General features: G+C 42.8%; 3 protein-coding genes across 4 annotated transcripts; all 3 read right to left on the minus strand.

Moving 5' to 3' along the window:
* Positions 1–4,665, minus strand: LOC117966091 (MAM and LDL-receptor class A domain-containing protein 1-like). 2 transcript variants are annotated; one of them, XM_059008469.1, is made up of 8 exons: positions 4,231–4,665; positions 3,017–3,427; positions 2,693–2,818; positions 2,436–2,569; positions 1,119–1,464; positions 711–836; positions 467–603; positions 1–156 (listed from the first exon to the last, which is right to left on the minus strand). In XM_059008469.1, exons 1-8 carry the CDS (start codon positions 4,286–4,288, stop codon positions 37–39), a joined length of 1,458 nt encoding a protein of 485 aa, XP_058864452.1. In that variant the 5' UTR covers positions 4,289–4,665; the 3' UTR covers positions 1–36. The 2 variants fall into 2 exon arrangements, with proteins under 2 accessions (XP_058864452.1, XP_034767402.2); XM_034911511.2 differs by having other exon boundaries at positions 2,436–2,572; positions 4,231–4,663.
* An 8,006-nt stretch (positions 4,666–12,671) lies between these two features.
* Positions 12,672–17,541, minus strand: LOC117966493 (MAM and LDL-receptor class A domain-containing protein 1-like). The gene is made up of 9 exons (XM_059008468.1): positions 17,417–17,541; positions 16,072–16,179; positions 15,238–15,654; positions 14,892–15,017; positions 14,638–14,774; positions 13,983–14,328; positions 13,344–13,469; positions 13,108–13,244; positions 12,672–12,826 (listed from the first exon to the last, which is right to left on the minus strand). Exons 1-9 carry the CDS (start codon positions 17,472–17,474, stop codon positions 12,710–12,712), a joined length of 1,572 nt encoding a protein of 523 aa, XP_058864451.1. The 5' UTR covers positions 17,475–17,541; the 3' UTR covers positions 12,672–12,709.
* A 3,699-nt stretch (positions 17,542–21,240) lies between these two features.
* On the minus strand, positions 21,241–24,874 carry LOC117966492 (dual specificity protein phosphatase 2-like). The gene is made up of 4 exons (XM_034912573.2): positions 24,105–24,874; positions 23,280–23,407; positions 22,594–22,813; positions 21,241–22,000 (listed from the first exon to the last, which is right to left on the minus strand). The coding sequence occupies exons 1-4, from the start codon at positions 24,499–24,501 to the stop codon at positions 21,786–21,788; spliced, it is 960 nt and encodes a 319-aa protein (XP_034768464.1). The 5' UTR covers positions 24,502–24,874; the 3' UTR covers positions 21,241–21,785.
* Positions 24,875–27,951: the final 3,077 nt, after the last annotated feature.

Below are 27,951 nucleotides of genomic sequence, written 5' to 3' on the forward strand. Positions count from 1 at the left end.
GTAGTTTAAAACTTGATTTTATTTAAGTTAAACATTTTAGTCTTTCCAGCAGGGGGCGCGTTGTTCTCCTTTGCCACAATGGTGTCCCGTCACAAACACGTCATCAACACCTACATCCCCACAGGGATTGTTTCCAATAGTCCCCTCCAGAATGATCTAGAAAAAAAACAGACAATTTGGTTCAAAGTGTGATAATCTAGAGTCTGAATTAACTACACTTGGAGGCACAGCATAGGGCACTGCCACTCTAGTAGTTGAAAGCAGGTAGTTACTGTAACTTAGTGCCGTGCCAAATCACATCTAGCTTGGTGAATACAAGCAGCTTCGCTTTAGTCTTCAGTTTGTATAAAAAGTTTACAGCACTGTCATTTCTTGGTGATAAATTCGCAGAATCTTACACCTCATTATATGCAGATGGACCAAAGTTGAAACAGAAGATGGGTAATCAACAAAGAACAATCCCCACCTGGAACGTCTCGTTGGGATCCACAAACAGTTCCAGGTCAGCCAGGTGCCACTTCCTGCTCTTGTTCCCACCGACTGACCAGAGCTTGTGCCAGATGCCAGCTGTGCTCACATACTGCATGTACACACTGAGAGAACCTGGGGAGAAAGGCACTCCGTAAAACCATCCGATACTTTGAGCCATGTCCATAAACTGGGCAAGGCCAGTCCCTCTTTCAGGAAAGAGCACCAGCAGGATTACTCACCCACACCATCCCCAAACAGACTGTACCAGAAGGACAGGCACTTGGGTCCCTTGAAGGCTGGACTGACGAGGACTGCAGTCTGACCACTCTCCCTGGGAAACGCTGCCTCCATGTACAGGTACTGCCCTGCAACAGACCATAGGGAGATAGCAATGTAGACTGGAGCTGCACATTGCCCTGCTGTAGACCAGGAACACAGCCTCTATGTAGGTACTGCTCTGCATAGACCAGCTACAAACTGCTGTTCTGGAAGTTTGAATTGTTAAACACACTACTAGAATAGATCACAGGGCTGGTTTAGACTGCCATGTTTAGAATGGAAAATGGTAAGTCAGCATTAACAGCTGCCTGTACCCTTTAGGTTAATAAAGTCCTTTCCAGAACTCAGAAACTCCCCTCATACTGTACCTTCAAAGTTGCGGCACTTCCCCTGGGAGTCTGGCTGCGTGGCACTGAGCAGGGGCGGCAGTCTCTCTTGGTGAAGCTCCCAGTCAAAGTCATCACTGGTACACTGGGACCAGCCGCACAGCCCCTTCTCAAAGTCACAGAACAGCGTCTCCAGCACCTCTGGAGGGGGCAGCACTGGGGCAGCGGAGACAGAGGGACTCCCTTCAGGTGCTGGGGTAGCTGGCAGCTCGCGGCGCCTGTGCTTGTGGAGCCTCTTGAATGACGTGCAGCGGTTCTCAGAGACCGATAAGTCATCTATTGCAGCGTCACCGCAGTAGTTGTTGCTGATGGTTCCCTCCAGCAGAATCTACACAAGGAGGTAAAACAAAATGGTGTTAGTTTAACCCTTTGCGGTCCATTTATTAATCGCGCGTCAGGCACGCCAGGAATAATTAATTTTCACACGCGCAGTTAATTTTATACGCGCTGTTTAAAAGTATTTTTTTTCACAGTCAAACGGGTTTAAATGGCCCTGCATATCAACAAAGCACACACTAGGCATCTCCAGCCCCTCCCCAGCCTTTTGTTTGCTATAGCGTTCAGCTGTGTAAGAAATAAATAATAATAGTCGTACATACCGATCGATCATCTCCAGATCACTCGTTTTATCACCAAACTCCTCAATAATGCGATCAAAGTCATTATTTTATTACTATAACATCTGAAAAAAGCTCTGCAAATATCCATGATAGTCTCAGTGCGCTGACGCACTTAGCCAGCTTGTTTATTATGGACGCCCATTATCTGATACCTGATACCATGTATGACTATTCATGAAATACGCCTTTTTTTTTTTTTTTTTTTTTCCCCCCCCCCCCCGACTTGTCTCGGCTCCTGTCGCTACCACTCGGCAATTGAATGGTTTTCTCGGCTTTTTCCGGAGAAAAAACGACTAAACACCCGTTTATTGCGTTGCTATAATGATGTCGGACCCAGTCCGACAAAGGACCTGTGAGGAATAATTGCAATGTCGGACCCAGTCCGACAATGGACCGCAAAGGGTTAATACAAATTGCACGATAAGTCTAATTTGAAAAGGCAAGGTCAGTTCATTTTGCTGGTTGCCAGCACTTCTGAACAGGATTCTGCAGTCACAATGTACGTGAGCAAACCAGAGTGTCTAAACTTAGTCTTTAGGGTTTGGAACAAATCAATCACTCCTTTGCAAAGCTGCCCAGACAATGCAAAAAAGTGAATTCCACCAGCAAAACAGTTCAGGCCAATGCCTTAGCTGTACAAAAAGGTCTAGAGACACTAAAAGGTACACAAGTTTCAGACCTGGAACTCCTCCTCGGGTTTGACAGACAGATCCAGTTGCTGAAATGACCACTTCCTGGGCATGGCACCTCTAGCAGACCACAGCTTGTGCCAGCTGTCTGGAGAGCTCACATACGCCACATATACAGTGACAGCTTCTGCAAAGAACACAGCGAGAGTCATTGCCTTGGGGCTACATAGCCAGAACTACAGAATGTTGATAGCTCTTTGGCTTGAGTTTATAGAAGAGAGACTCCCAGGCAGCGCCTGTAACTTACCCACACCATCTCCGATCAGACTGTACCAGAAGGACAGGCACTTGGGTCCCTTGAAGACTGGGCTGATGAGGACTGCAGTCTGACCACTCTCCCTGCAAAACACTGCCTCCATGTACAGGTACTGCCCTGCAACAGAGACCAGAGTCAACATTCAGCTACAGACCATTAACTGTAGCGGTGGAGTCAGTCTATGCAGGTACTGCCCTGCACAAGTGAACAGTTTAACATGGGCATCGAGTAAGGGGTGCAGGGTTAATGAGGCATACAGACACTTGTTCCACAATACAGACAGGTTTGACAGACTAAAACAAATTGCAGACTCGCCTGCAAAGTTGCGGCAGCTGGCATGGCCATCAGGCAGAGTGTGGGTCTCAAACTCAGTCGGCCTCTCCCTCCTTAACAGCCAGTTGAAGTCCCCGCTGCGGCAGTTCTCCCAGCCACACAGGTCAAGCTCAAAGTTACAGAACAGAGAGGCAGGTCGAGGTGAAGGGGTGGGCGGCAGAGACTGGGTGACCTCATTGGATTGGAGGGTGGTATGGTCATGTCCTGAAGTACCAGTAGACAAGTTTGCTTGGCTGGAGGCGGAGACCGGAGTGCTGGAGGCAGATGTGGTCTCTTTGGCGGCTGCAGAGACTTGGGTAGCCGCAGAGGGAGAGGTGCCAAGCTGCACAACATCCCTCTGGGATTTTTTCAGCAACTTTTCCACCAAAAGATGGGAGTCAGTGTTCTTGCCATCTGGAAGACATGTGGAAAACAGACTAGTGACGTTTAGCCTTTGTAAAGCACGTTGGATATGTACCCTTACCTGTATTGTTAGGTAGACCCAATAACAGGGTGGTGGGGGCTGTGGAATGGATTACAAGAGGGGGACAAGAATGGCCAATAGGACAGGATCTGAACTCTAATCAGCATTCTACATGCAAGGATCCATTTGAACCCCTACCTCCATTGATCTGAAGATCATCATGGCTTTTACTCATTGCCCTAGAGACAACTGCAGCCCTGGAGCTCCCCAAGTCTGTGCTCAATATGGGCTCCAAAGTTAGACTAGCAGGGACATTCTAGCAAATACTACAACTTAATTCCACCAAGCAAATTCACAAACTATTAGAAGCTACAACTATAAGTGTGTCAGACCATCAACTTGATACACTTTTAAAGAAACTTGAGTGCACGTCCACTTATTTAAGAAAAAGGACGAGGTAAGGGAAATGCAGCTTCCTTTTAAAAGGCCAGGTGGCGCTGTGTACAAAGTAATTTAAGAGCTGGAATAATAATAAATATATATCCAAGCCTGGATACCCTGGCTAAGGGAATCTGCTAAGAAATAAACACATAAACAATAATTTTAGAAATTGGGTTATATACACAGCAAGAAACGTTACTTTAGACGCGAGAGAACTGCAGTGTTTAAATACAGAGCACACCACTGTTCCAGCACCTCGTACACAGTGAGATTGAGAAGCAGGTGAAAACAATGCATGGGGATTTCAGAGCCAAGTTCAAATAATAATAATAATAATAATAATGTAACTCACCGGTCACCAGCCACAGCAACTGCACAAAGCAGCACAGCAACCCATTAGAAACGCGCATTTCAGCAGCTAGCTGATCAGAAGAGCAAAAAAAATAAACAATACAAATATACAAACGCCCCCCAAGCCCTTCTTCAAAGAAAAAAACTCGAAGAAAAACTATGAGATCAGATCAGCAACCTGCAGCGTATTTATACGAACCCCACTGCCAATTACCGAGCCCGAACCAGGTGGAGACAATCCCTAATTAAACCGGGTCCGGGGGGGGGGCGGTCGGAGAATTACGTGGTTTGAACTTGCAACATGACGTCCTTGAAGAGCACACGGCCTTGTCCACTGCGCAGTTGTTGAAATGCGGTCATTTTTTAAGCTTACATCCAAGCCTGACCAGCTTTTACTGAAAACCTGAAGTTTCTGCTCGATTCCAGAAATGCTCTATTTCTTGTTTGGAAATATCTAGTTTCCTGTTTGGTAGATACCATAGAATGGAATTGCACACAAGAGTGGCATGTAGCTTCCTTGTTCAAATCTCTGATCTCTGATAAATTGTGGCTCCTCGTTTAATTATATAAAGGAATATTTTTTTTAGGTAGAAATAAATACATGATTCAAAAAATGCATAGAGGAATATATATATTTAGAAATAAATATTGTTTAAATAAATAAATGTAGAAATGAATGTTTATATTATAAATGTATAAATAAATAAATAAATTAGTAAATAGCAAGCCAGAAAAATGTCATATTAATTGATTTGGCTGATGCTTTTATCCACAGCAATTTACATTTGTATACCTATATACAAAAAGTACGTTTCATGTAAAAATAAAAAAAAAAATTGTTATGTTATATAACGAGACATTAGTGCTGTTCTCTTGTAGCCTACGCGGAGTAGTGGTTAGAGCGCTGTGCTCTTGACGGGAAGGGCGCGAGTTCTATCCCAGGTAAGGGACACACTGCATCTTTACCTAGATTGATCCAGTAAAAATCCCAGCGGTATAAATGAGTAATTGTATGTAAAATAATAACGTTGCAATTGTAAATTGGCCTGGATAAGGGTATCTGCTAAGAAATAAAATAATATTTTTTCAGTCCTGGTTGGTACTTGGATGGGAGACTGCTTGGCAATACCAGGTACTTTAAACTTTTCTTCGGAGTTTTACCCGCTTCTCATATAAGGGATACAGAGTTTACTAACTTCTACTCTACTGTGATGTGCAAATTATGTGTTAAAGACAATATGTTTTAACGCGAGCGTCTGTGTTGTGTTCAGAGAATGTGAGCGGAGCGAAGCGGTGACAATTCTGCTCACCGCTCATAATAATATCCTCCACTCATAATAATATCCTCCACTCATAATAATATCCTCCACTCATAATAATATCCTCCGCTCATAATAATATCCTCCGCTCATAATAATATCCTGCACTCATAATAATATCCTGCACTCATAATAATATCCTCCACTCATAATAATATCCTCCACTCATAATAATATCCTCCGCTCATAATAATATCCTCCGCTCATAATAATATCCTCCACTCATAATAATATCCTCCACTCATAATAATATCCTCCGCTCATAATAATATCCTCCACTCATAATAATATCCTGCACTCATAATAATATCCTCCGCTCATAATAATATCCTCCGCTCATAATAATATCCTCCACTCATAATAATATCCTCCACTCATAATAATATCCTCCGCTCATAATAATATCCTCCACTCATAATAATATCCTCCGCTCATAATAATATCCTCCGTTCATAATAATATCCTCCACTCATAATAATATCCTCCACTCATAATAATATCCTCCACTCATAATAATATCCTGCACTCATAATAATATCCTCCACTCATAATAATATCCTCCACTCATAATAATATCCTCCGCTCATAATAATATCCTCCACTCATAATAATATCCTCCACTCATAATAATATTCTCCGCTCATAATAATATCCTGCACTCATAATAATATCCTCTGCTCTGCTCCGCTTTCTTTCATTCCGCTCTGCTCCCCCGCTCCAGACAAATTGGTATTTATATATATATATATATAATAAGTAGTGGGTTCAATCCCAGGTGGGGGACATTGCTGTTGTACCCTTCGTATCAAATTAGCTTTATACAGGGCTTATTTGTATCCGAATATGGTGCTCAAAGCAACCCACGAACACATATGAGTGAGTCGACGGGGCTGACGGACCACCCTGTACTAGTGTATGAACTATCCTTAAGAGTGCAGAAAATGTACACCGTGTTCACAGCGCTGCAGGGTGCATACCCGTATAGAGCAGCAGTGTGGAGTAGTGGTCAGGGCTCTGGACCAACACTGCTGCTGTACCCTTGAGCAAGGTACTTTACCTAGATTAATGTAATAATGTGTAAAAAATAATGTGAAATCTTGTAACAATTGTAAGTCGCCCTGGATAAGAGCGTCTGCTAAGAAATAAATAATAATAAATAATCATAACCGTAGAACTGTATAAGAACAATAACCGCAGACAGATGGACACACACACGGATGACGTTTCTCACATGTTCATATGGCACACATGCAGCTCCACAGTCGGCTATATATACAGTGCCTTGCGAAAGTATTCGGCCCCCTTGAACTTTGCGACCTTTTGCCACATTTCAGGCTTCAAACATAAAGATATGAAACTGTAATTTTTTGTGAAGAATCAACAACAAGTGGGACACAATCATGAAGTGGAACGAAATTTATTGGATATTTCAAACTTTTTTAACAAATAAAAAACTGAAAAATTGGGCGTGCAAAATTATTCAGCCCCTTTACTTTCAGTGCAGCAAACTCTCTCCAGAAGTTCAGTGAGGATCTCTGAATGATCCAATGTTGACCTAAATGACTAATGATGATAAATAGAATCCACCTGTGTGTAATCAAGTCTCCGTATAAATGCACCTACACTGTGATAGTCTCAGAGGTCCGTCTAAAGCGCAGAGAGCATCATGAAGAACAAGGAACACACCAGGCAGGTCCGAGATACTGTTGTGGAGAAGTTTAAAGCCGGATTTGGATACAAAAAGATTTCCCAAGCTTTAAACATCCCAAGGAGCACTGTGCAAGCGATAATATTGAAATGGAAGGAGTATCAGACCACTGCAAATCTACCAAGACCTGGCCGTCCCTCTAAACTTTCAGCTAATACAAGGAGAAGACTGATCAGAGATGCAGCCAAGAGGCCCATGATCACTCTGGATGAACTGCAGAGATCTACAGCTGAGGTGGGAGACTCTGTCCATAGGACAACAATCAGTCGTATACTGCACAAATCTGGCCTTTATGGAAGAGTGGCAAGAAGAAAGCCATTTCTTAAAGATATCCATAAAAAGTGTCGTTTACAGTTTGCCACAAGCCACCTGGGAGACACACCAAACATGTGGAAGAAGGTGCTCTGGTCAGATGAAACCAAAATCGAACTTTTTGGCAACAATGCAAAACGTTATGTTTGGCGTAAAAGCAACACAGCTCATCACCCTGAACACACCATCCCCACTGTCAAACATGGTGGTGGCAGCATCATGGTTTGGGCCTGCTTTTCTTCAGCAGGGACAGGGAAGATGGTTAAAATTGATGGGAAGATGGATGGAGCCAAATACAGGACCATTCTGGAAGAAAACCTGATGGAGTCTGCAAAAGACCTGAGACTGGGACGGAGATTTGTCTTCCAACAAGACAATGATCCAAAACATAAAGCAAAATCTACAATGGAATGGTTCACAAATAAACATATCCAGGTGTTAGAATGGCCAAGTCAAAGTCCAGACCTGAATCCAATCGAGAATCTGTGGAAAGAACTGAAAACTGCTGTTCACAAATGCTCTCCATCCAACCTCACTGAGCTCGAGCTGTTTTGCAAGGAGGAATGGGCAAAAATTTCAGTCTCTCGATGTGCAAAACTGATAGAGACATACCCCAAGCGACTTACAGCTGTAATCGCAGCAAAAGGTGGCGCTACAAAGTATTAACTTAAGGGGGCTGAATAATTTTGCACGCCCAATTTTTCAGTTTTTTATTTGTTAAAAAAGTTTGAAATATCCAATAAATTTCGTTCCACTTCATGATTGTGTCCCACTTGTTGTTGATTCTTCACAAAAAATTACAGTTTCATATCTTTATGTTTGAAGCCTGAAATGTGGCAAAAGGTCGCAAAGTTCAAGGGGGCCGAATACTTTCGCAAGGCACTGTATATATATATGTGCATCTAAACGCTATATACGCCATTCCCACCAAAACTGAGCTAAAAGCAGGATCATTCATCTCACAGTGTCTACTTTCTGATGTTCAATGTCCTTTGTCCTCAAAACACGATATACGCCACGTTAAATAAACCTCAAATTATCGTTTATTTCTATAACGCGCTATACGCCAGACTTCTAATTTAGCAAAATCCGACATATCCACTGAGCCAATCGGCATGCAGTATTGCAGTCGTGTGACCCAGTTGGCAGTGCCCGGAGGTATAGTAGCGTATTTAATCTTGTAAATTGTGATTTTATGATTAAATGATGAATAAATTTTTAAAAATGCAACGAAGTCAGTTTTCTAACGGGGTGTAGCAATGGTGAATACGCATTTGTAGAACCTGTTTAGATGAAATACGTGCTATAACTTTAGGAACTGAAGTACTAATTAGGAACACAGAATGTTAAGGTGATAATTATTTCTCTTTGTAATGTATTTAAACTGAGCACGATGAGGGTCAAGACGTAAAGGTTATTGGGGTGTTCTGTCGTAGTGCTCTGAAATCTGCTTCGGTGTAATTGCATTGAGACGTTCTCTTGGCTTGTGCGGGTTGTGTCATTCTTGGAGATCTACAGCGGAAGTATTCTGTATCGATAAGTAACAATTTGGAAGTATTCTTGAACAGCCTTGTCCTCCACGCTCCGTGTTAGTGTATTGTTTGTGTGTTTTCTGCTTGGGTATTATATGATTAAGGTTGTTGTTCGCTAATACTGTATTGGTATAAGAAGTGTGTGTCTTTAAAGTAATTTCATGAAATTACGTTTTTTAAGAACACTTTTATACCAATACAGTATTGGTGAGCGATGATGAGCTGGTTTGAGAACCAGGCTTTAATCACTGATAGTAGATGCACAGGCGTTGATTCCGTGAGCGCTCCGGGGCTCAATCACCAATGGGAAAATAAGGTTCTGCACAGTGCCAATAAATCACCTGTTCTGTCAAATTATAGTGTGGATGTGTAACGGGGCTACTTTCTGATTTCTGTATTGGTTCCTAGGCAACTATGTGTTTTTGTTTTGTTTCCAAGTATTTCGTTTTATATGTCGCTTTTCTCTTTTAATTGATTTGATTTATTTGCTTCTATACGCTGCCTCTTTGTTTGAGACGGGAGAGGAAGGACAGACAGGTGCTGCGGACCTGAGATTCGGAGTGCTGCTGCTGTACATGAGTGTTCTGCAGACGCGCTGTTTCTGTGTCTGCGGTGTTAGATCCGTGTGAGTATATTCCAAAAGTAAAGTGTTGGATAATTCGAGAGCTAGTCTGTTGAATAAAACTCTGAGACGTGTGGTTAAATCCCGGTCTCATAAATTGTTAGATTAAGTGTTCCAGCAGCAGGTAAAAATCCCCTCAGGTTTTTGGTTTAGTTTGCTAATGCTACACATTGGGTGTTTGCTTGTTCCTTTATTTTTTTATTTTGCTTGGTGTGGTGTTGTAGACACTGTAGTTAAGTGATCTCTATTTCATTACGTTTTTGCTAGTTTTCTGAGTGTGTGTAATGAGTTGTTGTTGATTGTTTGGGGTTAATCGGTGCGGTTGAGGGCAGTAGGCACCTGATTGACCTGCTAATTAGGTAATGTAATTCTTATTGCGTTGTCTTTTGTTTACATTGAAGTCCTGCCAGTCTATTAACCGCTAATTAACACCCAATTTTATGTTGCCCCCTATTTTGCTGCTAAACTTGGAACTTTGCTGCTAATTGTCTTTTAAATATAACTAAACTTGTATTTTGCTGTTGAACTGTTCTAATGTAGTTAAATCTGGTATATTGCTGCTCACGTTCCCTGCTACACACAGGGTTTAACGGTATTAACAATCCGGCTTTTGTTGTAGAACCCTTGCTGGGAAGAGCCGTTTTCCAATCACCTACCACTCTGAATGAGAAGTGCAGTCACTGCTACATGTTGGTCTAATACCCCATGCTTTTAAATACTGTGGCTATTGGCTGGCTTTAATGTACCCTCCTTGTTTTTAGTAAAACTTTGTATTTTATTGCATAGTTTAATTAAACTGATTTTATGTAAACATTAGATCATTGTAATAAAGCTTTGTGGACTTTTTATTCTGCCTCTGTCATTCCTGGTCACTTTGCCTCTATTCCAAACCTTTTAGAAATGTTGCTGGTTTTTCGCCATGTTTATAAAAATAAAAAAAAAAGCTGGAAGTTTGTTTACTGTACTATATTGCTGTATCTTGATAATATTTATGTTATGCATTTCTAAAGTAACCGGTGTTACCGGACTGATAACTGATTTAATCAACACGTTTCTTTAGAGCGATATTTCTGCGCATGCGCCAGGGACCGGGACACTAAGTAACTAAGTATTGTCATAGTTTGCTAATGTTGCCGTTTTCTTCAAAAGATCAGAATCAAATGTGAAATCTACTTCAAAAGTTATGCATTTTATTTTCATAGCGAAACCAGCAACATTTCGTACGCCTGCAGTGACTCTCCATAGATTTTTTTTGCCCAACTCTATATACCACAATGCTTTGCGCGGAGTGAGACGGAAGTCTCCATTGAAAACACTATGTAACACAATTTTTGTTCCTGGGTAGTAAGTGTTATTTCCCAATTGCTTATGCCTCAACAGTATAGAAAATGGCTATTATTCCCCACAAACTTTGCTTTTGTGACCAGGACAGTGATATTTTGAAACTTACTTACTTCCAATGAGAAAACCGGCAAATTTGTGTCTTTTTGTTCACAAAGTCAGAAAAAAAACAACATATGAATCCAAGTTAACATGTATTTATACTAAAGTAATACAAAAATGACTACAAAAGATTTAGGAGCGAGTAGTTTTTCGAGATTTACGATTATACTTTAAATCACTTTCACAACTCAGCCCCCAAATGTAGTCTCCCATCATGTTCTCATTATACTGTCCTTGGTAGCGGCGTTCAAAGTCCAGTATATCCTGGTGGAAGCGCTCGCCTTGCTCCTCTGAGTACGCTCCCATGTTCGCCTTGAATTTATCAAGATGAGCATCAAGGATATGGACTTTGAGGGACATCCTACACCCCATTGTGCCGTAGTTCTTCACCAGAGTCTCAACCAGCTCCACATAGTTTTTGGCCTTGTGATTGCCCAGGAAGCCCCGAACCATTGCGACAAAGCTGTTCCAAGCCGCTTTCTCCTTACTAGTGAGCTTCTTGGGGGAATTCATTGCACTCCAGGATCTTCTTTATCTGTGGTCCGACGAAGACACTGGCTTCGACCTTTGCCTCAGACAGCTTAGGGAAGAAGTCTTGAAGGTACTTGAAGGCTGCCGACTCCTTATCTAGAGCTCTGACAAATTGTTTCATAAGGCCCAATTTGATGTGCAGTGGTGGCATCAGCACCTTCCGGGGGTCCACCAGTGGCTCCCACTTGACGTTGCTCCTCCCCACAGAGAACTCGGTCCTCTGTGGCCAGTCCCGCCTGTGGTAGTGCGCCTTGGTGTCCCTGCTGCCCCAAAGGCAAAGATAGCAGGGAAACTTGGTAAAACCGCCTTGGAGACCCATCAGGAATGCTACCATTTAAGTCTCCTATGACCTTGATGCCATCTCAGAAATGCAGATATGTATCCACTTAGGCAGCTGGAACTAAACTGGTGGGCTTAAGGCCCCTGTATTTATACTACTATTTATATTACTGGAAAGTTCTAGAAGTTACTCAGCACTGAATCTATCTGGAATGTTCTGGAAAATGTTACACTGTGAAATCAGTGGAGTGTCTTTTAGATAAAATCTCTTCTGAAACACCCTTCTAAATATTATTGGCTGAAGCAGTTTTGAGTGAGGCTGGGTTTTCATTGAATAAAATGTTAGCGTGTACTCCCACTGGCTAGAAAGGTTTCAAACTGCAGCAGCTGCCCGATGAAGCAGAGTTCTGGAGAGAGAACGCCGCGGCGCGCCTTAACAGAAATCATTGTTAAAATATTAACGAATGAGCTGTTTCAACACTAGTATATCAGCACAGTGGGTATATGTTCTGACTTAAGAAAAAAAAAAAAACTACTAAATTGAATACCCTCCCCCCCCCCCCCAGCACAATATCAGATCTTTGCAGAACAAAATCACCCCACTCAACGTTAATCATATACTGAAGTGACTCCGCCACAGTTTCAACATCTGGAGCCACGTATATGGACAGATTGTTACTACATTAAGTCTGCACAGACAGTAGTTCAAAACTTTATTTTGTTTAGTTTCAACATCAGTCTTTCCAGCAGGGGGCGTGCTGTTCTTTGCCACAATGGTGTCCCGTCACAAACAAGTCATCAACAGCTACACCCCCACAGGGATTGTTCCCAATAGTCCCCTCCAGAATCATCTAGAAAAACACAGATAATTTGGTTCAAAGTGTGGTAGAGTTTGAATTACCTACATTTGAATACACAGCATAGGGCACTGCTACTCTAGTAGTTAAAGCAGGTAGTTACTGTAACTGTGTGCTATGCCAAATCACATCTAGCTTAGTGAAGACGAGCAGCTTAGCTTTAGCCTGCAGTGTCCACAAAGTCATTTCTTAATGAAAGTTACTTGCAGAATCACAAATATGCAGATAGCCCAAAGTTAACAGAAGATGGGCAATCAAAGAAAATAAATACCCACCTGGAACATCTCGTTGGGATCCACAAACAGTTCCAGGTCAGCCAGGTGCCACTTCCTGCTCTTGTTCCCACCGACTGACCAGAGCTTGTGCCAGGTGCCAGCTGTGCTCACATACTGCATGTACACACTGAGAGAACCTGGGGAGAAAGGCACTCAGTAAAACCATCCAATACTTGTCAATAAACTGGGCAAGGCCAGTCCCTCTTTCAGGAAAGAGTACCAGCAGGATTACTCACCCACACCATCCCCAAACAGACTGTACCAGAAGGACAGGCACTTGGGTCCCTTGAAAACTGGACTGATGAGGACTGCAGTCTGACCACTCTCCCAGGGAAACGCTGCCTCCATGTACAGGTACTGCCCTGCAACAGACCATAGGGAGTTAGCAATGTAGACTGGAGCTGCACATTGCCCTGCTGTAGGAATACAGCCTCCATATATGTACGGCTCTGCATACAGGCAACAGTGTTGTGTAGTGGTTAGGGCTCTGGACTCTTGACTGGAGGGTCGTGGGTTCAATCCCAGGTGGGGGACACTGCTGCTGTACCCTTGAGCAAGGTACTTTACCTAGATTGCTCCAGTAAAAACCCAACTGTATAAATGGGTAATTGTATGTAAAAATAATGCGATACCTTGTAACAAATGCAAGTCGCCCTGGATAAGGGCGTCTGCTAAGAAATAAATATAATCGGCCAGCTACAATCTGACCGTCTAGAAGTTTGAATTGTTAAATGCAGTACTATAACAGTTCACAGGGCTGGTTTAGACTGCCATGTTTACAATGGAAAATGGTTGAAGTCAGCATTAACAGCTGCATCTATCCTTTAGGATAATAAAGTCCTTTCCAGAACTCAGAACCTCCCATCATACTGTACCTTCAAAGTTGCGGCACTTCCCCTGGGAGTCTGGCTGCGTGGCACTGAGCAGGGGCGGCAGTCTCTCTTGGTGAAGCTCCCAGTCAAAGTCATCACTGGTACACTGGGACCAGCCGCACAGCCCCTTCTCAAAGTCACAGAACAGCGTCTCCAGCACCTCTGGAGGGGGCAGCACTGGGGCAGTGGAGACCGAGGGACTCCCTTCAGGTGCTGGGGTAGCTGGCAGCTCGCGGCGCCTGTGCTTGTGGAGCCTCTTGAACGACATGCAGCGGTTCTCAGAGACCAATAAGTCATCTATTGCAGCGTCACCACAGTAGTTGTTGCTGATGGTTCCCTCCAGCAGAATCTACACAAGGAGGTAGAACAAAATGGTGTTGGTTGAATACAAATTGCACGATAAGACTAATTCGGAAGGCAAGGTCAATTCGTTTTGCTGGTTGCCAGCACTTCTGAACAGGATTCTGCAGTCACAATGTACGTGAGCAAACCAGAGTGTCTAAACTTAGTCTTTAGGGTTTGGAACAAATCAATCACTCCCTTGCAAAGCTGCCCAGACAATGCAAAAGTGAAGTCAACTAGAGAAGCGGTTCAGACCAATCCCGTAGCTGTACAAAAGGTCTAGAGACACTAAAAGGTACACTACAAGTCATCCGACCTGGAACTCCTCATCGGGTCCGACAAACAGATCCAGTTGCTGAAATGACCACTTCCTGGGCATGGCACCACTAGCAGACCACAGCTTGTGCCAGCTGTCTGGAGAGCTCACATACGCCACATATACAGTGACAGCTTCTGCAAAGAACACAGCGAGAGTCATTGCCTTGGGGCTACATAGCCAGAACTACAGAATGTTGATAGTTCTTTGGCTTGTTTATAGAAGAGAGACTCCCCAGGTGTTGTCTAACTTACCCACACCATCTCCGATCAGACTGTACCAGAAGGACAGGCACTTGGGTCCCTTGAAGACTGGGCTGATGAGGACTGCAGTCTGACCACTCTCCCTGGGAAACGCTGCCTCCATGTACAGGTACTGCCCTGCAGAGAGTCAACATTCAGCTACAGACCATTAACTGTAGCAGTGGAGTCAGTCTATGCAGGTACTGCCCTGCACAAGTGAACAGTTTAACATGGGCATTGAGTAAGGGGTGCAGGGTTAACGAGGCATACAGACAGGCACTTGTTCTGCAATAGACAGGTTTGACAGACCAGACAAAAACAAACAAAAAAAAACCACACACAACCCAAACAAACTCGCCTGCAAAGTTGCGGCAGCTAGCATGGCCATCAGGCAGAGTCTGGGTCTCAAACTCAGCCGGCCTCTCCCTCCTTAACAGCCAGTTGAAGTCCCCGCTGCGGCAGTTCTCCCAGCCACACAGGTCAAGCTCAAAGTCACAGAACAGAGAGGCAGGTCGAGGGGAAGGGGTGGGCGGCAGAGACTGGGTGACCTCATTGGATTGGAGGGTGGTCTGGTCATGTCCTGTAGAAGTACCAGTAGACAAGCCTGCTTGGCTAGAGGCCGAGACTGGAATGCTGGAGGCAGGGCCTGTCGTCTCTTTGGCGGCTGCAGAGACTGGGGTAGCTGCAGAGGGAGAGGTGCCAAGCTGCACAACATCCCTCTGGGATTTTTTCAGCAGCTTTTCCACCAAAACATGGGAGTCAGTGTTCTTGCCATCTGGAAGACATGAGGAAAACAGACTAGCGACGTTTTGCCTTCGTAAAGCACGTTGGATATGCACCCTTACCTGTTGTTAAAAGGTAGACCCAATAACAGGCAGCAGTGTGGAGTAGTGTTTAGGGTTCTGGACCGGAGGGTCGTGGGTTCAATCCCAGGTGGGGGATACTGCTGCTGTACACTTGAGCAAGGTACTTTACCTACATTGCTCTAGTAAAAACCCAACTGTATAAATGGAAGTTACATAAATAGTGATCTGTATAATGTTATATCTTAATTGTTAGTCACCCTGGATAAGGGCATCTGCCAAGAAATAAACAGAATAGTGGGGGCTGTGGCATGGATTACAATGGCCAATGGGACAGGATCAGAACTCTAATCAGCATTCTACATGCAAGGATCTATTTGAACCCCTACCTCCACTGATATGAAAATCAACATAGCTTTTATTCGTTGCCCTGGAGACAACAGCAGCCCTGGAGCTCCCCAAGTCTATGTGCTCAATATGGGCTCCAAAAACTGAAACTGAGCACATGTGTGTTAGACCAGCAGGGACAGTCTAGCAAATACTAGAGCTTAATTTCACTAGGCAAATTCACAAAGGATTAGAACTTCAACTAAAAGCATGTCAGACTACATCAACTTGATACATCTTTAAGTCAACTTATTTAAAAGCAAAGGACGAGTTACGGGAAATGAGACTACTTTTGAAGGCCAGGTGGCGCTGTGTACAAAGTACAAGTAATTTAAAGAGCTGGAAACAAGAACCGTTCAGTGTTTATTATATATTAGAGTTTAATGCTCTTGTTACTGGTTTTCAGAATTGAGTTATAATTAAGGCTTCTGATTTCAGGTTTTAACCAATAAAATACCCCAATACAAAGAGTGAAATGGTGGCTAGCCAATAAAACACTGGAGAGACTGTGGATTCACGTTGACTTTACCCCTTGTATTAAAACCAATTACAAAAAACCAACACATTTCCCAGTGCTGTTGGGAGGTGTTATATATATATATATATATATATATATATATATATATATATATATATATATATATATATATATATATATATATATATATATATATATACACATACATATATACACATATATACACACACACACACACACATATATACACACGAGACACACAGCACTGATTTGTTCTGAATACTTTAAATCCGCCCCAGCTACCGAGTGACAACACATTCCTGGAGAACTCTGCTTGCGACATTACTATCAGGATGGAGGCTTGTTAGCGAGATTAAAGCTGTATTTAAAATACCGAGGATGTAAAACAGATGTGGCTTAATGTACAAAAATGCCTACACACAAAAACTCCAGAAGAATGTGCCCGTGACCATGGGGATTTCACTGGGTTAGACAGCAAAGAAAAGAAGGGCCAACAGAAAGACACCCCTCAAGCGTTTTTGAAAAGTACTAAAATCACTAATTTCATATAATATATCAAAAACGAAAGCCCCGGAAAAAATACAACAACCGATTTACATAAAACTAGAATAGGTAAAGGTTAAGCACCGAAAGATAAAATTGATAAAACCTGAAAATCAGAAGCTGTAGTTATAATACAGTAAGAAATGTCACTGAAGACGCGAGAGAACTGCAGTGTTTAAATACAGAGCACCCCACTGTTCCAGCACCTCGTACACATAGTGAGATTGAGAAGCAGGTGAAAACAATGCACGGGGATTTCAGAGCCAAGTTCAAATAATAATAATAATAATAATAATGTAACTCACCGGTCACCAGCCACAGCAACTGTACAAAGCAGCACATCAATCCATTAGAAACGCGCATTTCAGCAGCTAGCTGATCAGAACAGCAAAAAAAATAAACAATACAAACGTCCCCCAAACCCTTCTTCAGAACAAAAAATTCGAAGAAAAACTATTAGATCAAATCCGCAACCTGCAGCGTATTTATACGAACCCCACTGCCAATTACCGAGCCCCGAACCAGGTGGAGATCATCCCTAATTAACCCGGGTCCTGACACGTGTTCACGCCGACCTGCATATTAAACACAGGGCTTGGCAACAACTTACAGTCTCGCGTGTGATTGATTAGACAAGAAGACACTTTGCGGTTTAATTGTCTTGATCACAGTGTTTAGAACAGGCGTTGGCTGCCCTTACATTCCTAAGGTCGGAGATACACGAGCAATTTTTTTGAGCAATTCAGAGGATAATGTGTCCACGTGACGGCGTGTTCAGCCAATGATCTTATCGTTGTCTTCTGTCTTACTGGTGTCGTGCTCGTATATCGAAGCAGATGTAGTTGACGCGCTGGATTACTGTACAGTGCAATGCTGATGTGCACAAAGTACACTTTTAAGACCAGAACAACGCTAAAATAAAAGTCGATAAACTTGCAAAAACTGTAAAGACTCGGTACATAAAATAGTTGAAAACAAACAGGAGATGCAAATATTTGGCTAGAATTAATGCCCACTATTGAGGTTCTAAGAATCCAGCAGATTGCTGTGGAACACCATGAATGTAAACGGTGAAGGGTTTGTTGATGAAAAATACAAGGACATGAAAATGAATTGCTTTTCCTCACATTTCAGATAGACTTGAGACTCCAGCGACCCTGCCGGGACAAGTTAAAAAATATGTCCCCTGGGGGGTGAAGGTATTAACACTGTGTTTGTCTTGATGTCAGACTCCCTGCAATGCACACTCTGTCATGGCCATGAGAGGATCAGGTATTCACACTGTGTTTGTCTTGATGTCAGACTCCCTGCAATGCACACACTGTCATGAGCAGGAGAGGAGGAGGCACACATTGATGGCAATACTATACCAGAGGGCTCTGTTTAATAAACAATAAGATTTGATATTAAATATGATTGGCAAGATCTCTCCCTACACCTCCACTCGACCTCTCCGCTCCGCCTGCACTAGAAGACTGGCTCTACCTCCTCTACGCTCCCCTGCCTCCAGAGCCCGCTCCTTCTCCACCCTCGCCCCTCAGTGGTGGAATGACCTTCCTACAGATGTCAGGACTGCCCAGACCCTGACCACCTTCCGGCGCCCACTCAAGACTCACCTCTTCAGACAACACCTGTAATACTCAACTCTTCACTCTTCCTTAAATGCGCTTTACTTGCTCTTATCTGCTCCCTATTTTACTGCATTTAATCCTGTACTTTAGAGTACTGTAATCTGTCACAAGTGTTATTTTAATCTGTAGTATTTTGTATTTAATTATATCCTGATGTAACTATCACTGACACTGTTATCTGCTCCGTTATTGAATCGTATTTTGTCATATACTTGTACTTGCTTGTATTTTATCTTGCTCTTAATTGTATTAATACTTGTACTGTGATTCTTGAAATGTATTTTCGTTTACGACTGTAAATCGCCCTGGATAAAGGCGTCTGCTAAGAAATAAATAAAATAATAATAATAATAATAATAATAATAATAATAATAATAATAATAATAATAATAATAATAATAATTGTTAAATTGTTAACTTGTTAATTAATCTACCGCAACCAATATATATATATATATATATATATATATACATATATATATATATATATATATATATATATATATATATATATATATATATATAAGAAAAAAGAAAAAAGAAAAGGATATTTCAGGTACTTAAAAAGGTAGAATAATTGATTACAAATCAATTATCAGGACGTTTCGGACTACAAGCTACGGAATTCATCGGCTGAATACAAAAACAGTGCTGTTTTTTTTATCCTTTTCTTTTTTCTTTTTTCTTATTGATCATTTAAACAGCAGTTTTCCTTTTTCTCAAACATATATATATATATGGGATTTCTTTACTTTGTTTTTTGTGAATAGTTTATTTTTTTTACACTGTTGTGATTTTATTGGGAATGTGTGTAATTGAGCTGCTTGGGCTGTTTACTTTTTATTCTGTTTTATTTTGTATTGTTGTGTTAAGTGAAGTATCGCTTCGAATCTCTTATTGACGTTGTTTCCTCTTTTTTTAATAAGAGAACAACAGCGGTAAAGACAGTGTGCGCAGCTGGGCCGATTCAATCAGACTGCACATCCTAAAAGCAACACCTGGGCGTGCCAGTTACAGAGTTAAGCATATGACCGCAACAGTATTCAAGCACGTGTGTGGAGGTGTATTTTTCTAAGTGTGTGTTTGGGCAGACGAGAGGGCCCCACCAACCTTCATTTCCAGGGCCCCATTGCAGGTGCTGCAGATTCAATGGGTTTCCCGTCCCGTCCCATGCGGATATGTATTGAGGGCAGGCTGCGCTTTTACTCACGACAACGCCAGACTGGGAAAGAGATGAAAAACAAATAAATAAATGAAAATACAGATCTGAAAATCTATTTGAAATTCACCTGCATAGCTTTAAATGAGATCACTAGGACTGTCACAGTTTACCGTGCTGTTTTTCAGCAATGTGCATTTGTAACGTTCTCAGCACCCCCGTCTTGCACTTGCACTTGACTGGCACCAGGGGGCACATTTTGTTATACAGTATATGAAACCAAAGTAGTAACTACATTTTCATTGTAAACTACATACATGGCATGAGATTCGCTCATGAACTGAAGAAAGACATTTATTTATATTATATTGTCCTTACATTTAGTTAAATAAGGATAAAATCAGTCGCGACAGGCAAGACAGCAGATAACAATCTGCCAACCAATAGCAGGTGCTCGGTTGGCAGATGCTTCTGTAGCAAAGCCTACGCGAATGAATGCTGTTTCACAATGCCCGGTCTCAGCAGTGCTGTCTCGCTGCGTGGTGGTTGGGATCATTTTAAATGTTACAATTACATGTCATAAACTTTCATTTCAACAGAATCGGTCTCATATAAAAAGCTCAGCACAGCAATCGTAGAGTGTTGGATAGTGACAAGCGTGGAAACGAAACAACAAAGACAAACAATTTCTCTTTCTTGAATAATCTATTTTTATTATTTGTATAAAAAAGAAAGATTCACATCATGTTTGAAATGTGTTATAAATATAAAGTGCAGTGCTTCATAACCAACCGGAAATTATTGCAATAGTTACAAACTCACGCGTAAAATATCAAGTAAACACGTGAAACACAGTGTTGAAAAATGCAGCATTAAAAAGTGTTCCGTCTGTGATGAAATGGCAGTTCTCTCATCGGCTCGGTGACGTCACGTTTTGCAGTGCAAAAATAATTGAAGTACTCACTTATACAATATAAATCGTCCTTGTTTTTATATTGCAACTTACATTTAGGCTCGATTTTGCTCAATTGTGCTTTTTTGATTATTTCCAGCTTTAAAAATAACCCTCTTTGTGTGAAAGACTACACACGCTTTTAACAGTGTGCTCACATGACTAGGCCACATATATTGCCTATGCCATTGGTCTGAGATATTTCCCATTGGTCCAAGAAGTGCCAATACACTGTCTTCAAGTGGAATGAGGCGTGCTAACTGTAATCCGAACGTATTGCTCTATATATTATAAACAGTGCATATTGCGTGAGGAGTGTGTAAGGAAACTGCGCGCTCACTGTAAACAATAGATTTGGCAAACAGACAATGGCCAAAAAATAAATAAAAAATAGGCCATTTTAAAATTTGCATTTAAAGGCATATTTAAAACAATGTAAGCTTTTTTTTCCAGGAAGTTTTGATGAATTCGTATTGTGTGTTAAATGTTGCATCCATGTAACCATTGCTTATCATGGGTTGTTTTTTTGCATCACAATTTAACATAAAAATGTCAGTTTTGAAAAAGTTCATGCATACCGCGATTACAAACATGTCTTTTAGTCTCATATTCCAGTTGCATATTGAATATAAATAGTATTATTCGTTTTATAAATAAACTAAATCATAGTACACCAAGTCTTGTAAAGTCCAGGTCTGCCAGTTGAAGTTCAGTTCGTGCAAGGAGACGCACCGCCTTGTCATTTCAACCGCGCCGTCTCTGTTCAAGTCTTTTGTTATTCAGCAAGTCGTGTTTCCTCAGCACGGACAGTAACAGAGGGATGTGCTGTTCTTTGACAGGGTCTTTGAGTCTCTGCTAATCCCGAGGGCTCCAGGGTTGCGTGTGGTCTCTGCGTGAGTGCTCGCGTTCCATTGCGCACGTCGCGGGCTGGCTCAGTGACACAGCACGTCGGTTTCAAACTGCAGCAGCTGTCCCATGAAGCCGAGGTTGGGAGAGATAACGCCGCGGCGCTCCTTGACGAAATCAAAGGCTTCTTCCAGTCTGACCCGCCGGGACCAAATGAGGTAAGCTAGGCAGATGGTGGCTGAGCGGGAGATACCGGCTTGGCAATGAACCAGAACACGGCCGCCGCTGTTCTTCACGGAGTCTGTTAAAAGATAAATAAAGTCTGGTCAGAATAAAGCTCTTGGTTCTAAGGTGGGGACAAATGTAGTAATTTATTAATTTAATTTATTTGTTTATTTAGCAGACGCCTTTATCCAAGGCGACTTACAGAGACTCGGGTGTGTGAACTATGCATCAGCTGCAGAGTCACTTACAATTACATCTCACCCGAAAGACGGAGCACAAGGAGGTTAAGTGACTTGCTCAGGGTCACACACAGTGAGTCAGTGGCTGAGGTGGGATTTGAACCGGGGACCGCCTGGTTACAAGCCCTTTTCTTTAACCACTGGACCACACAGCCTAGTATATTTGAGACGGTGTACTAGTATGTATGCATGCTGTCATTTATACTTTATGACTATAAAGACACAACACTAGACTGAGGAAACTGTTTTTTTTAACCAAACAAAAAAATAGCCACAAAGTACATTATTGATTTGAACACAGGCGGGGATAATCTCCGCTCAACTCGGTAAGTGGCTGCCTGCGTCCCTCGGTGACCTTGTTGATAATATGATGTGATGTGTTCGCACAGTGTGTTTATCGTGCGTATATCTCGCGTGGTGTGGCTCGTACCGATGAAGTCGATGGCCGCGGGGAACCAGGCGCTGATGTCCGCCGCCTGGCTGTCCTCCACCGGAATGCTCTTGTAGCGCAGCTCGCTCTCGAACAGGTTCGGGCACGAGGAGGAGACGTTGAGGACCGCAGTGATGCCGCGTGCCTCCAGGGCCTCCCTGCGCGAGGAGTGGTGCGCGCTGCCGAGGAAGAGGAAGGGCAGGATCTCCACGGGACCGTCCTGCATAGCAACGAGAAGGAAACCATTCATTGATACGCTGTTATAGCTGTGACTGTGTAACAACAAGAGCTAATGGCTTATTTAATGCGCCAATGTAATATAACTTTCAATAAGCAATGATCTCATTTTACTAGAAGCACAAGTGCAGTAAGTTACAGTATATGTTTTAACAAACAAAAACTGAAATCTTACTCAAATGTATCACTACCCCGTATGTTCCCAACAGAAAAAAACAGCACATTAAAAACACAAACTTGATAAATGATGTCAATTATAATTTTAAAAAGCACGAAATTAAGGGTAATAAAAGGCTTGGCTAGTGTAAGGAGCATATTGCAAAGGCAAATAATAACAACCATTCATAACAGCTAATAATAATTCTCTGGAACAATTTAACGCTGGCGATTTGACTAGTTTAATGTTTTATATGATTTAATTATTTTTCTCCCTGTCGACTTCTGCTCACCTGATCGTACAGCGGTGTGTTCCTGCCGGTGAGACCGGGCTCGGAGTCACTGAGGGCGGGGGAGAGACACAGACCCGGGCTCTGGAAACACAGCTCCGGAAACAGCGAAAAAAAACCTTCGAAACCGCCTGGAAATGAAACAAAATGATATGAATTAATCGATCTGTCCATAAAGACTTAAATATGAATGCATACAAATGTTTTGTTTCCCCATTGCTATCAAATGTTTCCCTCACATAATTCGTAAATCGTGTGGAGCAGACTGTAAATAAACTGCGGCTTGAAAATTGTTTATTTCAAGTCTTGCCAAAATAAACTTTACAGATGTAAAGTATAAAAACACAAAATGTGTTTAAAATCCGTTGCATAAGATTTATATTTAACGTTTAAACATAAAGCGATCACAGAATTCTTATTACAAACATCGCAATACAGAATGTATTATTTAGCGAACTTCCTGTAACGAAACGCATACACTCGCAGTGTTATACTAAATGAAATTATGAATTAATATTTCATTTTTTTAAATAACAGCCTAACAGATATGCCAATCAGCAAACCCGTTTTTCTCCAGCGTTGTGTACATGCACATTTATGAAGCAGTTTGATTTATACAAAAATACAACATGTATGCGTGGTAGTGCCAGAACAGTCTTTTAAAAGACTCATACAAATATTTGATACAATACAATACAATATGTATATATGGAATATGGGAGATTGCTGTTATCAGGACAAGATAAAGACAGAAAGAACCACAATTGTGCCTCTGTGTTTACAGTTCAAGCTTTTTTTTTTTTTATTATTTTTTTTTTTAAATGTTACCTTGTAAGAAGCAGATTTGTGTTTTTTCGGGCTGGACCTCGCTCGCCAAGGCGTTCAGCAGCATACAGGCCAGGCTGTCGGCTTTGAGATCGGCGACTGATCGGCTCTCCTCGTCCAGGACCACCACAGAGGACAGCTCCCCTCCTCTCAGCCGGGCCAGGAGCGCTCTGTCCGGGACGAGCCATTCCAGGCTCACAGTCGAACTCTTTGACCGGCGCCGCAGCATCGAGTTCCAGTTCACACTGCGGGACCCCTTCACGTGGACGCGGGAATAGGAGAGGAAGGGTCGGCAGTCGAGAACCAGGGAGCCGGTGCTGGAGCTGAACTCATCCCGGTCAGTAGCTAGGATCTGAATGCAGTCACAGCTCCCGATCTCCAGCACATCTGTCACTCCCATTCTTGCAGTTTAAAAGTCGTTATTCAAATAATGAGAAGAAGAATAAACAGGGTAGAGCAAATTCTTATTGGATTTGTTAGGTACAAATTCAGGCAGATTGTGCTTCGATTTTCTCAGTAGTTTGAAATACAGAATTGTGCCTGCCCCCGTTTAATATTATTTATATTCGATAACAAATAAAATCTTTATCTATATAAAAGTTCAGTCTGAAAAAGAAAAAGTTTGTAAAACTGAAGTTTAATTTATTTCCTTTAAAAAAAGGAGTGTTTTTGTTGCAAGTACAAAACCGATCTAATAAGTTTTGACTGATAGTACCTTCAAAAAATAATGAATATATCTTTCTTTATTTCAGCAGTATATATGTGTAAATCTTGCTTTCTCCGCAGTTAGTGATGTCAACGCTTTAGATTCTTCGCGTTATAACACAAACTCTCCCAGAACCCCCGCCTTCTTGTTCCAAATAAGGAATGACGTATATAGGCGGACCTCCATATTAGGTCGCAGCTGTCTTTCCCCGGTTTTGCCTTACATGGGTAGTGATGTCACAGTCCCGCCCGCTCTCCTCCCCCCACCTCCCTCGCTGCACGTGGAGCTCGGGGGATATCCCGTGTGGTGTTGTGACGTCACTCATTCGGAGCGTGATTGGACGGTAGCAGTGGGGTTTGACAGAATTCTGCACCGAAGGAATGCCCTGATTGTGTTTAGTGCGGTGGTTAACGTTAGCACCCTGGTTTCATATAAACGACAGACAGTTATACTGCATGATAAGAAACAACCACACTGCCTCCTACTACTCTGTGTGTAGGTGCAGAAGCAATGCCACACCAGGACTGTTTTTTTGATTAAAAATGTAATTCAAAAACAAAAATATAAGCATTGCATTGCATCATCCAAGCAAATGCTTTTTAAATGGTGAACCCGAGCCCTAGACACTGTGCTGGGAGGTAGGGCTTTACCCCTCTGCTTGGTGCACCAGAATGCGCAGTGCAGTGCTGTTCTACACACACAGCATGAGTCACATCTCTTCATCATAAACACAGACTCTTAGCTCACCCCCTGTCTCTCTCCTTCCTCCACTCTCTCCCCCACTTCCTGAAGTCATTCTCTCCTCCTCTTTCATTCTCTCTCTCCCCCTCTCTTCTCCCCCACTATCCTGAGCCATTCTCTCTTTCCTCCCCTCTTTCATTCTCTCCCCCTTTCTTCTCTCCCACTATCCTGAACCATTCTCTTTCCTCCTTCTTTTGTTCTCTCTCCCCCTCTCTTCTCCCCCACTATCCTGAGCCATTCTCTCTTTCCTCCCCTCTTTCATTCTCTCTCTCCCCCTCTTCTCTTTCCCTTTTCTCTATCCCTCATCCCTTTCTTTATCTTATAATCTGATGAATGCCAAGGTTCAACATTAATTGTAAATTAATTAATTCTCCCTTGGTCCCCCCCTTCATCTTTTAATCTGAGTTCATGCCTGACACTAACGTGGGGTGATGAGAGGACAGAAGTCTCATTCCCTTCCTCTCTCTCTTTCCCTTTCTCTCTAAGTACATTCCTCTCCCTCCTCCTCTCTTTCTTTCCCTTGCTCTTACTCTTCCTCCCCATTCTTTCTCATTTCCTTCTCTCTCCTCCCCCTCTCTCTTGCATTCCCTTCCTCTCCTCCCCCTCCCTTTCCTCCCTCTCTCAATATGTTCTATAATCTGAGCTCATCCCTGGCAGCTCTCTCTCTCTCTCTCTCTCTCTCTCTCTCCTTCCCTCCCTCCCTCACTTCATTCTCCAGTCCGAGCTCAAGCACGAAAGTGAGGTGGAAATAAAGGATTCTTTCTCTCTCTACCTCCCTCTCTGTCTCTCTCTCCCCTCCTCTTATTATTCCCCCTCAATGCATTCTATAATCTGAGCTCATCCCCAGAAAATTAGTAAATAATGATACAACAAACTTTTCTCTCCCTCTCTCAATCCTCACTGTTTAATCTGAGCTCCCCCCCTCCCCTCTCTCTATCCTCGTTCTTTAATCTTAGCTCTCCCCTTCCCCTCTCTCTATCCTCGTTCTTTAATCTTAGCTCTCCCCCTCCCCTCTCTCTATCCTCACTGTTTAATCTTAGCTCTCCCCCTCCCCTCTCTCTATCCTCGTTCTTTAATCTTAGCTCTCCCCCTCCCCTCTCTCTATCCTCATTCTTTAATCTTAGCTCTCCCCCTCCCCTCTCTCTATCCTCACTGTTTAATCTTAGCTCACCCCCTCCCCTCTCTCTATCCTCACTGTTTAATCTTAGCTCACCCCCTCCCCTCTCTCTATCCTCACTGTTTAATCTTAGCTCACCCCCTCCCCTCTCTCTATCCTCACTGTTTAATCTTAGCTCACCCCCTCCCCCCTCTCTATCCTCGTTCTTTAATCTTAGCTCACCCCCTCCCCTCTCTCTATCCTCGTTCTTTAATCTTAGCTCTCCCCCTCCCCCCTCTCTATCCTCGTTCTTTAATCTTAGCTCTCCCCCTCCCCTCTCTCTATCCTCACTGTTTAATCTTAGCTCTCCCCCTCCCCTCTCTCTATCCTCACTGTTTAATCTTAGCTCACCCCCTCCCCTCTCTCTATCCTCACTGTTTAATCTTAGCTCTCCCCTCCCCTCTCTCTATCCTCACTGTTTAATCTTAGCTCTCCCCCTCCCCTCTCTCTATCCTCACTGTTTAATCTTAGCTCACCCCATCCCCTCTCTCTATCCTCGTTCTTTAATCTTAGCTCTCCCCCTCCCCTCTCTCTATCCTCACTGTTTAATCTTAGCTCACCCCCTCCCCTCTCTCTATCCTCACTGTTTAATCTTAGCTCTCCCCCTCCCCTCTCTCTATCCTCGTTCTTTAATCTTAGCTCTCCCCCTCCCCTCTCTCTATCCTCACTGTTTAATCTTGGCTCTCCCCCTCCCCTCTCTCTATCCTCACTGTTTAATCTTAGCTCTCCCCCTCCCCTCTCTCTATCCTCGTTCTTTAATCTTAGCTCACCCCCTCCCCTCTCTCTATCCTCACTGTTTAATCTTAGCTCACCCCCTCCCCTCTCTCTATCCTCACTGTTTAATCTTAGCTCTCCCCCTCCCCTCTCTCTATCCTCATTCTTTAATCTTAGCTCTCCCCCTCCCCTCTCTCTATCCTCACTGTTTAATCTTAGCTCACCCCCTCCCCTCTCTCTATCCTCGTTCTTTAATCTTGGCTCTCCCCCTCCCCTCTCTCTATCCTCACTGTTTAATCTTAGCTCACCCCCTCCCCTCTCTCTTTCCTCGTTCTTTAATCTTAGCTCACCCCCTCCCCTCTCTCTATCCTCGTTCTTTAATCTTAGCTCTCCCCCTCCCCTCTCTCTATCCTCACTGTTTAATCTTAGCTCTCCCCCTCCCCTCTCTCTATCCTCGTTCTTTAATCTTAGCTCACCCCCTCCCCTCTCTCTATCCTCGTTCTTTAATCTTAGCTCACCCCCTCCCCTCTCTC

This window comes from Acipenser ruthenus, chromosome 37 (genome assembly GCF_902713425.1).
Source record: "Acipenser ruthenus chromosome 37, fAciRut3.2 maternal haplotype, whole genome shotgun sequence".
Lineage (NCBI taxonomy): Eukaryota > Metazoa > Chordata > Actinopteri > Acipenseriformes > Acipenseridae > Acipenser > Acipenser ruthenus.

Bases quoted from the DNA above. Each gene is read 5' to 3' on its own strand.
- LOC117966091 (XM_034911511.2), bottom strand. From the start codon at position 4,288: ATGCGCGTTTCTAATGGGTTGCTGTGCTGCTTTGTGCAGTTGCTGTGG. The intron at 837-1,118 runs GTACAGTATGAG...GGTCTGTTGCAG, and splicing joins GAAGTGCCGCAACTTTGAAG to GGCAGTACCTGTACATGGAG. The intron at 604-710 runs GTGAGTAATCCT...CTTTCTCCCCAG, and splicing joins TCTGTTTGGGGATGGTGTGG to GTTCTCTCAGTGTGTACATG.
- LOC117966493 (XM_059008468.1), bottom strand. From the start codon at position 17,474: ATGCGCGTTTCTAATGGATTGATGTGCTGCTTTGTACAGTTGCTGTGG. The intron at 14,775-14,891 runs GTAAGTTAGACA...TGTTCTTTGCAG, and splicing joins TCTGATCGGAGATGGTGTGG to AAGCTGTCACTGTATATGTG. The intron at 13,470-13,982 runs GTACAGTATGAT...GGTCTGTTGCAG, and splicing joins GAAGTGCCGCAACTTTGAAG to GGCAGTACCTGTACATGGAG.
- LOC117966492 (XM_034912573.2), bottom strand. From the start codon at position 24,501: ATGGGAGTGACAGATGTGCTGGAGATCGGGAGCTGTGACTGCATTCAG. The intron at 23,408-24,104 runs GTAACATTTAAA...TTTCATTTCCAG, and splicing joins ACAAATCTGCTTCTTACAAG to GCGGTTTCGAAGGTTTTTTT. The intron at 22,001-22,593 runs GTACGAGCCACA...ATCTTTTAACAG, and splicing joins CGCGGCCATCGACTTCATCG to ACTCCGTGAAGAACAGCGGC.